Raw genomic sequence first — 16776 nt, forward strand, 5'->3', positions numbered from 1 at the left:
GAAATTAGTGCCGCGTGACATCTTCCCGTTGTTTGTTATTTCGTACTTCCTAGTCTCCTGGCAGAACAGGCAGTCAGGCACTGTACGTGAAAAGTGTTTCCGAGCTCGGGCTGCGCGGTCGTATCGCAGGTAGCTGCAGAAGGGCAGAGCAAGGCGGCGCGGCTATTGTCTGTGTTTCCCCCGGGGGCTCCAGCTGAGTGGGGCAATCTACGCCGCAGAAGGAACAGGTTTTCCGTTGACTGCGGCGGGGAGGGGATGGGTGGGGGGGGGGGGGGGAGGGGAGGGGAGGTACCACCGTCTCCCCGCCAGTGGGCAGCACTGCAAATGGCTACACCAGCTGCGTCACACCCGGCGCTTATGCAGGAAGACGGTGAGGCGAGCAAACTGTGCAGGTACAGCTGGACTGTGGCTCTTCTTCTGTATGTTTACTATCGCTTCAGGCACCAGCGTATCACGATCCTCTGTATGGAAAACACACAGTATAGTGCACGTTCTGCTGTTAGCTGTCGTTCTTACTGGTTTTCCACATTGCCATTAAATTTACGAGATGTGGTATCGCCACAGTGAAGGTTATGTATATAAAAAGAGCTCATGGCTCCTTAAAAGCAGGTGAAGACATATCTGCTCCTCAAATTTAGTAAACATAAGTGAATGTCCATCGATTACAGTTATGAATAGTATGGGTGTTCACATTTTTACCTTCAAGATCTGCATGTTTTCGCTGTTCCCTAACTTAATTGCAACCTGACCACATTTTTACCTTCAAGATCTGCATGTTTTCGCTGTTCCCTAACTAATTGCAACCTGACATTTAAAGGGACTATATTTCTGTGTTTGTTTCAGAGGAGTCAGATTAAAATCTTCATTAATTCATGTAATTAGTCCAAATTGTTTGATGTAAGACGTTGTATAGCAGTTCCAAAACATTTGCGCTACACAGCATTTAAGAAATCACTTTGAAAATAACGAAGGTTACTCCACTTACTGTTTTTTGACAGTCACTGTTGTTCCTAAATTCTTATGAAGCTGTAATACTTTTGTCAGTGGCCATGAATGAGTGGTGTTTGTTTAGTGTTACTCAAAGACACCAGCCCTAAACTGCACCTCAATTTAAAAATAAAATAACATGGACAACCGAGAAAAGTTGGTCAGTGTGAAGGTTGACTCGTTCTTATTCATAGGTGGGCTGGTGATCCCAATACATGCAGTCTGATTCAGATTTTCTATGGTTTCGGCAGGGCTGATTGAGACAAATGTTTGGAAGGCTTTTTAATCAAGGTTACGAAAAATCCTCTTAGGCTGCTTTGTCCAATTGGGGCTGTAATGATGTCAATGTGGATAGGGGAGGGGGATTAAACTATTATTCCTGTAGATATGTATAAACGTGATAGTGCTTTTGGAATATAGATCATAAGAACATGATGTAGCCTATAATTTTTCTCGTGATGCCACATTATACACAGCAGAAAGAAAAGAGGAAAACTATTGTTTTAAATGAAGTCAGCAAAGCTAACCTCCAGTAATGACCCCTGCTGTAGAACAGCTCTGTGACTAGAAGCAAAAACAAATATTCGTGAACAGAATAAATTTGAGGGAGAACAGTATTGTCGCTTTAATCGTAATGCAATCGAAAATTGTGCTATATTTTTTACATCAGAAGGATTCGTAGTGTATCATCAGATCTTGTTTTTAATACACATCGATGATTCTTATAGGCCTCTAGAATATATCGGAAGCTATTTGCGAGTTACTATATTACAAACTGTGACTGTCCTTGAACAGGCCTGTTAAAATAATCAGATTATGCCTTCTACGACAAATGTTTTTCTGTGCCCTGTGTCGATTAACGCATTACCTCTTCTGTCGAATCGTAAGTACTTTGGCAAGTACCGGTACATCAGCTCGCACTAATCCAGCTGCTCTTCAGAAGTAAGCCATTTTTCATTTTGAGGATCAGGGGAAATTTAAATCGGCAAAGGATGTGGAGGATCGATTGAAAGGAGCACATAGTTTGTTATAAAATGAACATCAACAAAATTAAAACAAAGGTAAGGAGTGTAATGCATCTGATGTCGAAAGAATTAGTTTCGAAGTGGCGCCTTAACTGATATCATACGTCTGTGAGGCGACTGCCGAACTTTGTGGTGGACATCCACTCTGTTTCCTCCGTGTACCTTTCAAATGGAGTGGTGGCTGCTTGCTGCGAAGGTGGAGTGCTGATGGCACTATTTCGCATTAAGTAGATCCACAGTAAAGTCGCCATGTCTCGGAGCTACTAGTTGTGTGATTGTTATTCGTTGTACGTTTTTATGAACATCTTGTGTTTATTGCAATAATTATGGTGTAATATGTTGACAGTGTCTCGTAATTAATTTGCGCAGTATGGAGTCTGAACCATGTCCATCTCATTCAGTAAAACTTCAACCAAGTTGTTATTCAGAGTTCTGAGTAGATGAACAGAACTTCGAAATGCATTTGGAAAAAGTTATTACAGAAGGTTTGGACGATAAGTGTTAATCTAGATTATTAGATAGAAAAGGATACAAACAGATGATCTGAGAAAGTCCTGTCGGTGTGATTTCCACTGTTAGACAAGGAAAACTGCTTCACATGGAGAACAGCACTATCCCAAACAAATGACAGAACAGGATAACGTAACAGTGCTGCAGATTTCTCTGCAATTTAGTGCTAATGCCCTTTGTAGTACTCCAAATGTTGAGCAAGTATGGGGTCTAATTTTTACTAACGGTATTTTACATAAGATTCTATAGTTGATGAATAAAATCGGTTAAATAAGTGCTCTCGACATAATCTATCTTTTGTGCATGATGTTGATGTGCCTGAACTGAAAGCTTTTATAGACTTGTTTGCATTCATAACAGCCTCCAAATCTGGCAGTGAATCAATACGTTGTTTTGTCAGTGGATGGAACAGGATGTATTACTGCGAAACTTGGGTGACACAAGGGCACATATATAGGCACATCCTGACAGTGAAATCGGTAAGGATTCATCTAGCGTGTGAGGGGGAAGGGGGGTTGTTAAAGTTATTGCACCGAGACTAAGGAGCTACAGTAAGCAATATAGGCAAGACGGGAAGTTCAAGTGAATGTTGACTGCAGTAACAATATAAAGAAACAACAGCTTGCTCAGGATAAAAGAGCACGGAGAACTGCATCAAAACTGTCTCCGGACTAGTCGATGTAACAGTAATATTAGTTCACGAGTTTTGTAATTTCGAACGAGTATTAAGGGCAGTCGCAGTTCGCGAGAAGATAAGTGTCTCATTCTCGGTAATGTTCAGTTAATGAGCTTGGTTATTCCGTAAGTTGGGGATAGACATTAGATTACAAGAAAGTTCCAGAGTTCAGAGAGTTGTTTGTTGGGAGTTAATGATTTGGATCGTTGGTCGTTTTTCCCCTTGGGGCGTTAGTGGAACTTTACTGGACATTACGGTGGTTCGGTTGTTGATGACAGTGCGGGAAATCGAACCCAGAGACGGCAGCGTACAGAGGATTGTATTTGAGAACAGATTCAGTGAGAGCCTGTAATTCAGACAAGAGCGAGTCAAACCGCAGCTACGACGTTGATTCGACTAAAGAACGAAATATAACTTTTTCATAGAGTGCTCTAGTTAGTCCTGGTGGTGTGGAAATTGAGAGCGCCCTGCTTTCGCAGAGCGATGGCGATAGGGCCTCGTAGTACTGTGATCGTTGAAGCTAATAGTCGGCGTCCAGAGGGACCGGCGGGCTTCTCAAGTTCTCGGAGAGAGCGAGAGGTCGTGGCTACGTGCCTTCTCCACGGGCGACTGATCTGGAAGGGGCACACGGAGAGACCATGTCGTTCTCAAGCTAACAGTGAGTCTTCCGAGCAGATCTGTATACAGTTCTGCGTAAGAGGAGAGTGTCAATAACTATTATCTGTTGTTGTTGTCTTTAGTCCTGAGACTGGTTTGATGCAGCTCTCCATGCTACTCTATCCTGTGCAGCCTTCATCTCCCAGTACCTACTGCAACCTACATCCTTCTGAATCTGCTTAGTGCATTCATCTCTTGGTCTCCCTCTACGATTTTTACCCTCCACACTGCCCTCCAGTACTAAAATGGTGATCCCTTGATGCCTCAGAACAAGTCCTACCAACCGATCCCTTCTTCTGGTCAAGTTGTGCCACAAACTCCTCTTCTCCCCAATCCTATTCAATACTTCATTAGTTATGTGATCCACCCATCTAATCTTCAGCATTCTTCTGTAGCACCACATTTCGAAAGCTGCTAATCTCTTCTTCTCCAAACTATTTATTGTCCATGTTTCACTTCCATACATGGCTACACTCCATACAAATACTTTCAGAAACGACTTCCTGACACTTAAATCTATACTCGATGTTAACAAATTTCTCTTCCTCAGAAAAACTTCCCTTGCCATTGCCAGTCTACATTTTACATCCTCTCTACTTCGACCATCATCAGTTATTTTACTCCCTAAGTAGCAAAACTCCTTTACTGCTTTGTGTCTCATTTCCTAGTCTAATTCCCTCAGCATCACCCGACTTAATTCGACTACATTCCATTATCCTCGTTTTGCTTTTGTTGATGTTCATCTTACAACCTCATTTCAAGACACTGTCCATTCCGTTCAACTGCTCTTCCAAGTCCTTTGCTGTCTCTGACAGAATTACAATGTCATCGGCAAACCTTAAAGTTTTTATTTCTTCTCCATGGATTTTAATACCTACTCCGAATTTTTCTTTTGTTTCCTTTACTGCTTGCTCAATATACAGATTGAATAACATCGGGGAGAGGCTACAACCCTGTCTTACTCCCTTCCCAACCACTGCTTCCCTTTCATGTCCCTTGACTCTTAGAATTGCCATCTGGCTTCTGCACAAATGGCAAACAGCCCTTCGCTCCCTGTATTTTTCCCCTGCCACCTTTAGAATTTGAAAGAGAGTATTCCAGGCAACATTGTCAAAAGCTTTCTCCAAGTCTACAAATGCTAGAAACGTAGGTTTGCCCTTCCTTAATCTAGCTTCTAAGATAAGTCGTAATGTCAGTATTGCCTCACGTGTTCCAGTATTTCTACGGAATCCAAACTGATCTTCCCCGAGGTCAGCTTCTACTAGTTTTTCCATTCGTCTGTAAATAATTCGTGTTAGTATTTTGCAGCTGTGGCTTATTAAACTGATTGCTCGGTAATTTTCACATCTGTCAACACCTGCTTTCTTTGGGATTGGAATTATTATATTCTTCTTGAAGTCTGAGGGTATTTCGCCTGTCTCATACATCTTGCTCACCAGGTAGTAGAGTTTTGTCAGGACTGGCTCTCCCAAGGCCGTCAGTAGTTCCAGTGGAATGTTGTCTACTCCGGGGGCCTTGTTTCGACTCAGGTCTTTCAGTGCTCTGTCAAACTCTTCACGCAGTATCGTATCTCCCATTTCATCTTCTACATCCTCTTCCATTTCCATAATGTTGTCCTCAAGTACGTCGCCCTTGTATAGATCCTCTATATACTCCTTCCACCTTTCTGCTTTCCCTTCTTTGCTTAGAACTGGGTTTCCTTCTGAGCTCTTGATATTCATACAAGTGGTTCTCTTTTCTCCAAAGGTCTCTTTAATTTTATATTCTCCTTTCAGCAATTAAATTCAATATTTGTTCTATTATCTTATAGGATGCAATGGGCGGAAAGGACGACGTAAGTTATATTAAAAAAAAATTGTTCCATATCAGACCAAAGTATTTGCTTTGATATAACTGACTATGCCGTTCTTGTAATATCCACCCAGAGATTTTTCCCTTTCTCCCTACTAATGAAGTGGAACATCTAGGTAAAAAAATGTCTACTCTTCCAAAACATACTTGCAATTTTATTTGTCTCCAAGAGATGAGACCCCGTGGAAGATTTTTTGCTGGCCGATCTCCAGGTTTTATAATGGTGACATGCTAGAGGGTTATTGTCGACTTGAACCCACATTCTGCAAGTCAGTGGTAGAAACAATGACCTTCCTACTTTTCAGCACCTGGTTTTATAAAATAAATAAAAAATAGACAAAATTACAGACCAATAACGAGAACAGCATCTTTTGCATTATCGTGAAACATATTCTAATGCTGTTATAACAATAAGCGCCATCACATCCTGCTGTAAGTATTGTGCAGTATTGCTCTAACGTGTAGGCTATTCTAGCTGTCATGAAGGAAGTAGGAGTTCTGACGAACACAGCGCTCCATTCAGTTGGTTTAGTCTGTATAAAAGTGTTACAGATTTTTAGGGCAAATTGTGGGAATCATTGGGTAACAAGCAAAATTTCTTTCACGAAAAATTTAGGATGTTAGTCTTACAGATCAAAATAATGCTCCACTGTAAATTTGACGTGTGGATAGTATGAATAGGGGACCGTATGAAAATGCACAGAAAATAATTGTTCATTCGCCCCATAAGCGATGACAGGATGTGATGTACCGTATCTTGGATTGGCGATTGGGAGTTGAAAGCTCCAAGTGACTTGCGACATGTATGTTTCGATATTTGATATAGTGACGGCCAATATTTGTGAAACCCTGACTAAACAGTTATGTAACTGTCACGATACCACTACATGTTAATCTCCACACATACAGTTTATGCCATGCATCGTACTGCATGGCTCTATCTTTTTACAGTTTTGTTGACAACCTTATGTACTTGAACAGTGTTGCAATAATCAGAGCATAAAGCATCAAGGTAATGCTGCCTTTGTGATTCATTAATTAGAAGGCTTTCCCTGTTAGCGGAGTTTCGCCGGCGTCAGTTCTTTCCAGAGCTGCTCTGTTCGTCCTCGTCTTTTTCTTCTTTGGTGGCAGACCGAGGCCGCTCTTCAAGCAGATCCCCTCTGTACATCCCACTCGCGTCCTATTCTCGACACTACTTAGTCGGTAGATTTCATTTCTAAGCATACTCGTGTTTTATGCTAAAAAAATTGGTTGTGAAAGACGTAATCCTGTTTTTTCTCTTAAACTGCAATATTTTTTCACGGACACAGTCTTGTTAAAAGCACTTTACTCAGATTTTGACGTTTTAACTTTAGAACAAAATTTTAGATTTCTAGATGAACTTGGGAGCTGACTGCCTTGCTGCGCCTTCACTTAACTTGACCTGACACTGTGTTGCCCCCACAGTCTTTCTTAGTGACACGACCGTGTCGATTCATTGTAAGCAATCGCACCAGTGAGAGCACTGACAGCCACTGCCGCATCTTGCAAAATGCGAGCAAGAAGAGCTGGTAAGTTTTAAAGGAATAGAGCTAGAAAAAGGCTGCTTTATGCTCTTCCAATACGCATTTTGAGTAGTTTTTCATGGTTTCTTCAACATGACTAGGGTTCATTCCTACCCCAACAATGTGCAGAGCTAAAGCTCAACAGGAAGCTTCAGACAACCGGCTAATTGTTCTTCCAACAACAGCATGGAAATTTCTTCTTTACTCCTAGTTCAATTTATTCACACCATGTTTGATGATTATCTAATTTTTGTTTCTTCCATCAGCTTTCTGACTGGTCTGATGTGGCGCACCACGAATTCCTATCCCTGCCTCTTCACCTCGGAGTAGCACTTTCGCTCTACGTGCTGAGTGTTTTTGCTAGATGTCATTTTCCAATTTCTGTTTTTCCCTACGGTTTTTACTCTACAGCTTCCTCAACTACCATGTAGGTTACTACGTGATGTCCTGTTGTTCTGGTCCTTCCTGCCATTCTTTTTCACATGTTCCTCTTCTCGCCGAGTCTGCTGAGAGCCTCGGCATTTATTACTCCATGTAATTTTCAGCGTCTTTCTATAGCACCACATCTCAATTGCTTCGATTCTCTCTCAGCTTTTCCCACAAAAAAAATGGTTCAAATGGCTCTGAGCACTGTGGGACTTAACATCGAAGGTCATCAGTCCCCTAGAACTACTTACACCTAACTAACCTAAGGACATCACACACATCCATGCCCGAGGCAGGATTCGAACCTGCGACCGTAGCGGTCGCGTGGTTCCAGACTAAAGCGCCTAGGCAGACTACGGCCGGCGCTTTTCCCACAGTTCATTATTCATTTCCATAGAATGGTGTGCCAGAAATGTAAATTCTCAGAAATTCCTTCCTCAAATTAATGCCTGTGTTTGATACTAGTAGTTTTCTCCTAGCCAGGAACGCCCTCTGTCAGTGCTGTTCTGCTTTTTATGTCATACGCCCGTCCGTCATGGGTTATTTTTCTTCCATGTTAGCAGAATTCCGTAAGATCAATTCTGATTTTATGTTTATCGCTATTTTAATTTCCGCTGTTTCTCATTTTTTAAAGTCTTGCTTCCATTGTCAAGCGCAACATCAGAACTACCATTCTCGTACCTTTACCTCTCCTAAAGTCAAATGGATGGTCATGTAATGGATCCTCCGTTTCTTTTCCGTTCTTTATGTCGGCATCTTGGGTGCATGAACTATTACGCTAATTGTGCGAGAATCTCCACACTTTCTACAAACCAACTTCGTCTTTAGATTGCCACTTCCCTCAATGATTTTAGAAAATCCGAAGGACTTCCGCATTATTTGATCGCTGTTTCTCAAACGCTGTGTTGAACTCTAACGAATTATATTACTTAAAATCCTGTCAAAAAGGAAGAAATATCGGGGTTTAACATCCCGTCTACAACGAGGTCATTAGAGACAGAGCAAAAGCACGGGTTAGGGAGGGAGGGGCAAGAAAATCGACCGTTCCCTTTCAGAGGAACCATCCCGACATTTAGTGAAATCACGGAAAACTTAACTGGATGGCCGCGCATAAAAAAATTGTAGTTTGAGAATGTACGCTTAATTATTATACGTGCTAACATATTACGGTGGTTAATCTCTTTGCGATTAGGTGAACATTAAAGTTCTGGTCCAACAGTTTGTTCGTTACGGTGGTAATGGCTTATTTCTCACAGTTTCGGAGGAAATAGGAGCATTTCGTTGAAGTTTGTTTTCATAGTTAGATACTCCATGTATCCTTTGGAAGCAAAAGGATTATACCATTTAATAATTCGGAAATTCGTATAAGACTGCCGGTAACCACTGGTATAGAAATTTTATTAGGTCCTGATAATTAGTTCCGTTACGTATTTTATCATTGCGGGCTGCTATTGATTTGTTCCTCTATATGTCGTAAGTTGTATACCTGAATTTTATAACTGACACATATGTGCATGTCGAGAAGTTGTCTTCTTAGAGACCCTCTAAACAACATGAGGAAGGGCGACGTGGCTTGCACTAAGTAGTGCCCAGGCTACAGCTCAAGAGGAACACTTTTCCTTTCTCTCCCCCGCTTACACTGTCTCCTTTGATTGGCAGAAATCGCGTCGCACATTTCAAGCCATGTTGCGCTCTACCATTACGTATTTTCGGAAGTTTTGGGTGAAATAATGACACGGTACTGTGCTTTCGGGAGCAGCTGTAGTGGCCAGAGAGGGGGGGGGGGGGGGCGTTAAGAGTCCAATTAAGGGGGGAGATGTCGCGAGAACAATTTTTCCGCGTTAACGTAAATCATCTTAAAGTCGACGACAAATGTCATGAAATAAAACGTTAGTGCTTTAACGTCTACAAATTCGTGATGTACGTTACTGTATAATAATCCTCTATTTGTCCAGACACTAGAGAACTGAAACCGTGTGACTGAGACAACACGCCTGTCGTTTCTTTTCGTATTCAATGTTGAATTTTGAAGACTGTTTCAAACTATTCCCATTTCTTTACTTTAGTTTGTGGCTACAACAAGCAAATAACTAAATATAAGAAAAACATAAAGAACATACATTTGCGATTGTGGGAGTGGTTTGTTTTTTATTCCTAGATATTTTACAACTGTAAAATACCCAAATACTAGACACAGTAAAAGGGTTGGACAAAAATATGGAAACTCAGCGAGGAATGCATGCTTGAACATAAATGCAGGTTGCGCTGTTGTATTTGATGACGAAAGCGGCCTCAGTATGTTGCAAGTGTCAGTCACGGTCAGAAGAGTGTTCTGTTCAGTTATGTGTGCATTCGAACGTGGCCAAATTGTTGGGGCCCATATGATGGGTGCTTCCGCAATCAAGTCTACGTGTTTGGTGTTAAAAGAGGCGCCGTATCGAAGTCTGTACATTGAATACAGGCGAAAGGGGAAATATCATCCACTAAATTGCAACGTGGACGAAAGTATGTTGAGTGATACAGACCCTCATTGAAGAGGAATGTGACGAAAAATAAGAGGACGACAGCAGTAAAAGTCACTGCAGAACTGAATGTCGCATTCCCGAACCCTGTCAGCATCAAAACGACACGAAGAGAGCTCCAAAGCAACAAAATTGCAGGGTGAGCTAGAATTCTAAAACCACCTATCAGTGGTGCAAATGCCCGTAGCAGGAAAACCGGGTGCACAAGCCAAGGACTATGGAGCAATTGAAGAAAGTCGCTCGGTCGAATGAGTTTTTTCCATACTGTCTTCAACTTCTGGCCGAGTTTAGGTCCCAAGAGTGAAACATCGTGGGGTTCAGTGATGATTTTTTGGAGCCATGTCGTGGTATTCCTTGGGCCCCACGGTTACTCTGCAAGGTTGCATTACTGCCAAGTATTAAGCGACCATTTTGGCTGATGAGGTTCATACCATGGTGTAATGTTTGTTCCCCAGTGGTGATGCTGATTTACGATGCCTCCTGGGCTGGTTTTGTGAACACGAGGGCGAATTGTGGCAGCTCCACTGACTACCATAGCCGCCAGATCCCAATATTAATGAGCCTTTGTGATCTACTTTTAAGTGTGCGTGATCGCTATCCATCACTATCATCCTTACCTGAACTTGCTCCTTTTTTGGAGGGAGAAAGACATAAGATTCCTACGAAAACCATACAGGACCTACCTGTATTTATCCATTCGAAGAATGGAAGTGCCGCGCGGCATTAGCCGAGCGGTTTAAGGCGCTGCAGTCATAGACTGAGAGGCTGGTCCCGGCGGAGGGTGTGTACGTGTACGTACGTGTGTGTGTGTGTGTGTGTGTGTGTGTGTGTGTGTGTGTGTGTGTGTCCTTAGGATGATTTAGGTTAAGTAGTGTGTAAGCTTAGGGACTCATGACCTTAGCAGTTAAGTCCCATAAGATTTCACACACATTTGAACCTAGAAGTTGTTTTGAAAGTCAGTCAACTGTTTTCTTACACTGTATTAGGCAGGGTAGTATGTTGTGAGTTTTGGTGTTCCCATAATTTTGTCCCCGCTTTGTATACAAAGTGACAGAAACAGTCTGAAAATCTTGTAAGGGTGTTGAGGGATAGGCTGTGTTGAGAATTTCTGAAAGAAATATTAGATACGTTGACACTGAAGTTAGCCAATTAGACCGTTACGCACGAAAATTCAAGCGTCTGTCAAAGATGGCGTCGACAAAAGTGTTCATTTGGTTTCCTAAAACCGAACAAGAGAGCGATACAGAAATGGGATATGGAACCATAGTAAGGGTCGAATCCGAGCCAAAGGAGGAGCAGTCACGTGCGCTATCATTTATGTTATTAGAATAACTGACACTCATTGTATCTGTCAGGTCGTTTGAATTTACGCGAGCTGCAGATTGACTGGCTAACGTCAATGCTAATTAACTCCTAAATGGCGCAACATATCGATTTTTTTCCCTTAACAATTATCTCTCAGGACAACCAATCTGTCTTGCGACACCCTTACATTTTTTTACGGTTTCTACCCACCCTGTATACATTAGTGGTTTTTATTATACAGGGTGTTTCACAATTCATGTTTCACCCTTCTAAAAGTTGTAGAGGGGACTTAGTAGATAAAGTTTTACCTAGGAACCCATGTCCAGAAACTCATCCAACGATGTTATAGTGTGTCAAAGTTATAGGCGCCGGTGCCAGTAAATGTATTAATATTCAGGGTGATTCCATGATATTACAAACTTCCAAGGATGATGGAGAAAGATAAATCCAGGAGTTTGAGATAAGAGTCCCCGTACCGGAAGCGAACGAGTCGAAATGTGTAAGAGAAAACCGTTCTCAGTGGAATACATGTACAGATACTGTTCTTGCTAAGAATGTAGGACATGCAACGTCCATAGGTAGCAGTATGGACCAAAACAAGAATAAATGCCTAGTAAACATGATCTGTAAAATGCATGGCTCACAAGCTATTAGCTCTTGTTGATCTCATCTACTGAATAAGTGATCACAGCTCTTAAGGATCCATTTTAGAGCCCATGTTTACTAGAAATTTTTTCTTCTTTTGGTCCATGCTACCACTACTGAAAGCTGTATACCCTACAATCTAAGCAACAACACTATCAGTACATGTATTGTACTGTCAGAGGTATCGGAACGGTTTTGGCTTACAACTTTCGACTCGTTTGTTTACGATACAGGGACCCTTACCTCAGTTTTATTCACCCGTCTTCATAGAAAGTTTGTAATATCATCATAGAATCACGATTTACATACTTACATTTACAGGCACCGGCGCCTTTAGCTTTGGCACCCTGCAGCTTTGTTGGGTAACGTTTCCGGACTTCGGTTCCTATCTGAAATTTGATCTGGTAAGTCCCCCCTGCAGCCACTAGATAAACTGTGGAATACCCTATATATCGAGGTAGGTGCACCTTTTGACATAAATCATGGTCATCTCAGAGTGCTCGTACTATTCGCTACCATGGTCGCCAGGGTCAGTTTCTGCTCAGTGAGTCCGTCTTTCCTTAACACTCCTAAATGGGTAGTGATCTGTGCGTACTACGCTGTTTTCAAGGACGAGTAATTTTCCCTTAACAGCCACTGTATTCCTGCATCTGGTGGAAATACACTTCTGTAGGTTGTGTAAGGAGGCAGCAACTTCTAGAAATTTTCCAACAGGAACTGGCCAGTGAAAATGCCTAATTTTCTTGCGGAGACTCGCTAAAAGGGATAAATACTAAATTTCGAGCAACGATTAGATGTTCGCAAAACTGGTAGTCAGCCGACACCCCTCGGAGTGGTAGGAGGGAAGAAATGGACCCTGTGGGATAGAGTAGGAAAAGTGTTTTACTTTCTGAAATACGATGTTGTGATCTTTCATGATCAACAAATTTGCTTTTCAAACACTGAAAGGCTATTAGAATCACAATTGCCATGCTTGGTAGTGGGAATATGTTTTTCGGTGTTATCGGTGAGCGTCGTTTTTATTCAAAGGGCACGTGCAGCTGCGTAGGAAGCGACCTCATAGTAGAGCGTGGAGACAAGTATCTTGCGCAGCGATAGTGCCTACTGATGAGATGGTGAATGGTGCCTGTTTCAGTCAATTTTCATGAAATTATTATTTGTAACGATTAACTTGGCTTTATGTAGTTCAGCAGGTTGCTCTTCTGCTGCTTGCTTAGTATACGGTCATGCCTGTGAGGAGGACTGCGTAGGAAACCAACATTGATTTTATTTCCTTTTTATTTTATGTCAGCATCCTATGTCAGCCCTTATACATAACCCTAACAATGGATAGCTCTGTGATGTATGAATGTGTGGATGATTGAAAATGCATGTGCGGTTGTGATTGGTCATGCAGGCTAGTGCGGTAGCAGTGAAAATTTCCAACGAAACTTTGTTCAAATTTTCCACAGTAGACTGGTTGGAGGCTAGAGCAACGGGCACTGGCGCTTTTAGCATCCAACCGACTGGATAAAGTGTCTGGCACCGCGTGTCATTTCGTGACGATTGGGATGTTGCACCAGACCGCAGCTTCTGGAAAATTTTAGGAATTTTCTTAGTCAAGTTTTGACAATATTTTAAGATCCAGAATGAGATTTTCACTCTGCAGCGGAGTGTGCGCTGATATGAAACTTCCTGGCAGATTAAAACTGTGTGCCCGACCGAGACTCGAACTCGGGACCTTTGCCTTTCGCGAGTTCGAGTCTCTGTCCTGCATACAGTTTTAATCTGCCAGGAAGTTTCAATTTTTTAAGATGTTCTGCTTTTGAGCGCACTTAAGATGAAACATTTTGGTAGGGATTCCGGTTAGTCGTTTCGTCTTATAATGTAAGTTATCCCTGCAGTAATTTAATTCAGTTATCAAGGGATTTACGTAGCCAAATTTTGCATGTTTCACAGATTTCAAATTCATTTTTGGAAGGACGACTATCCACCCAGGTTAGGATTTTTCCATCGTCCGCTACTTAATTTCTTAGTTAGAATGAATCGTCACGAGACAGGTTTGACGGCAAGAGCTCGCAATTCGTACGGATTATTCGGATTTTCTTTGATATGGTGAACTAATCTTAGAGTGACTTTTTTCCCCACGTGTAGCAAGTGGTTGAGTTCTCAAGAGCGCTGTGTCCCATCTTTCCGACGACACTATCCTTTGCTGAGAGAATTATCGCAACAGAGTTTGTTAAAAACGCATCACCAGAAAAGAACTCGTTGATAATAGACATCCTCATTTATATAATACAATTCGTTAGTCTTCTCCCCAAGAGCATTCCACAACGCCGTTCCATCTCCTGCGGTTATTGACAATAGCTGTTCTACTTGAGGAATGTCTTTCTAAACAATTAATGAAATTCATTTCCAGATCAGTCGTGCTGAATTCGCTTAGATTCCAATTCGCACTAGAGAGAAATAATTCGCCCAAATTCCATCAAATTATCTTAATGCCTCAGTGGACCTTAAAAATAGTGGTATTTCCTGCTTATGATTAGAAACACAGTGTCTTCGTAAAGTCTACGGTATATGGTGAAATATTTATCCCGTATTTTACCAGAATCGAAATGCAGAATGAGACAGTAATCAGACGACAGAAAACATCAGTGCGTAAAGTATTATAGAAAGGAGAAGCAAATTCTATTTGTTTCCATGGAAACTTGAGTGTGGTGTTCATATGTGACTATTTCCCTATTAACTTTGAACTGTGTTCGTTTTGTTGTTGAGGTGGTTATCGGCGGAAGTCGCTAGGAGCCATCTGGAGGCAGTGTGTGAACCGCCGGCAGGCCAGTCGTCGGATCTCAGTGTCTACCTGACATTTGTTACACAGCTACATGGCTTTGAATTACTGACTTGTGCAGTGATGAGAAGTTTACCCCTGTTTCGCGGATCAGACCGAGGATGGCGATCCCATTATTTACAATAATGTCACGAGTGTAGCAGAATGGAGAAATAATCTGGATCAGCAGAGAAAACGTTTCCGAGTGAATCAGCTGGGTGTAATCGGTCTCGTCTGCCGCACACTGCTGAAAGAACCTGTCCTTTAGCGGTGGACACGAGGAGGGCTTAACAAGACACGACCCACCCCCGGGATGGAACAAAAGGAACACTTCAAGCTTTTTCTGAAGATTACAGTGCAAGAGAGAACTTTTGATCTGTTCTCTCAAATAAACGCTGCTGGGCAAGCATGGTTTCTGCACTAGAAAATGGTTTGTTTAAGCTGATTTATTTTAGATTTCGGTAACGAAGACTATTCTAGAACAGGTATTTCTCCCGCAACTGTTTTTTTTTCCCTGTAAAAACGGCATTTTACGTCCTAATATTGTTTAGTTTTTCCTGCTGCTGTTGAGGATTCGAGCTAATCGGCTTAAAGTATCCTTATGAAAATATTACATATTTTAGCTCGCTGTCGCTACAGGAACTACGAACTCTATTGCAGTCGCTGCTAAAATACTTCCTTTTTCCCTGATTCAAAAGGTTCGCGTTGAAGCTTAATCATCATAGAGATTATTTCTCAAGTGAACAGCCCTTTTTATCAACACATACTAATCGTGCAGGGCTGAATGAAGAATGATTATAAAGGTTTCTCAACCGGCTGCTGACATTGAATGCCGATTTTGCGCTAAATATATTCGTTAACAATTTTAACGTGAAAGAGTCTTCAACTATCATAGGCAAAGAGGCATCGTGGATACCCAGGTTCATACCTACATTTTACGAAGCTGACGTATTAATCACGAACGGGAGGCTCTCTTTTCATATTATCCTATTACAAATACCATTTTATTTGTTATAAAGTACATACTAAGTGGATAATTTATATAGAGTTTTCTCACAGATAATACCAGTGACCAATGCAGAAGTCCACTATATTTGTCAGTTGTACAAGTTGACGTTTTTAAACGAATGTAAGTTCCGAAACGACTGACATATTTGTCATTGTCACCAACTATCATTATCTCAACAATTTCGATAGAAGTAAGTGTCGCATGGGTCACCTGACACATAAAGTAAAAGTAATTTTAGGCGTGTCCAAGGGAATTGTGGGAATCTTGCTATTTGCTGTATTTTCGTGATTTAGCAGACAATACACTTTGGTGACAAAACTCTTGCGATAGCAATATGCACATATACAGGTGGTGATAGTACCGCATACACAAAGTATAAAAATGCAATGCATTGGCGGAGCTGTCAATTGTGAAAGTGATCCGAACAATTTTCGGACGTGATTATAGCCGCACGACGGAAACTAAGACTCTGAGAGAAATAACCACAGAAATCAATGTGGGACACATGACGAACGCAATCGGTAGGCAAAATCTGGCGTTAATGAACTAAGGCACCAGAGGCTCCACGTGAAAGTGTTTGCTAACAGTAAGACATCTCCTGCAGCGCCTCTCCTGGGCTCGTGACATCTGTTGGACCCTAGACAACTGTAAATCAATGGCCTGGTCAGATGAGTCCCGATTTCAGTTACTAAGAGCTGATGGTAAGGTTCAAGTGTGGCGCAGACCCCACGAAGCCACGGACCCAGGTTGTCAACAAGGCACTGTGCAAACTGCTGGTGTCTCCATAGTGGTGTGGACCATGTTTACGTGGAA

General features: G+C 41.8%; 1 protein-coding gene across 3 annotated transcripts in view; it reads left to right on the plus strand.

The window, feature by feature from the left end:
• Window positions 1–307: 307 nt before the first annotated feature.
• The window catches only part of LOC126347709 (DNA oxidative demethylase ALKBH2-like), a 182178-nt gene continuing 165709 nt past the window's right edge, over window positions 308–16776 (plus strand). For all 3 annotated transcript variants that reach the window (XM_050002299.1, XM_050002315.1, XM_050002307.1), the window contains exon 1: window positions 308–392. In XM_050002299.1, the coding sequence (XP_049858256.1) occupies window positions 325–392 (68 nt within the window). In that variant the 5' untranslated portion in view covers window positions 308–324. The remainder of the gene's footprint in view (window positions 393–16776) is intronic.

Source organism: Schistocerca gregaria, chromosome 1, assembly GCF_023897955.1.
Source record: "Schistocerca gregaria isolate iqSchGreg1 chromosome 1, iqSchGreg1.2, whole genome shotgun sequence".
Lineage (NCBI taxonomy): Eukaryota > Metazoa > Arthropoda > Insecta > Orthoptera > Acrididae > Schistocerca > Schistocerca gregaria.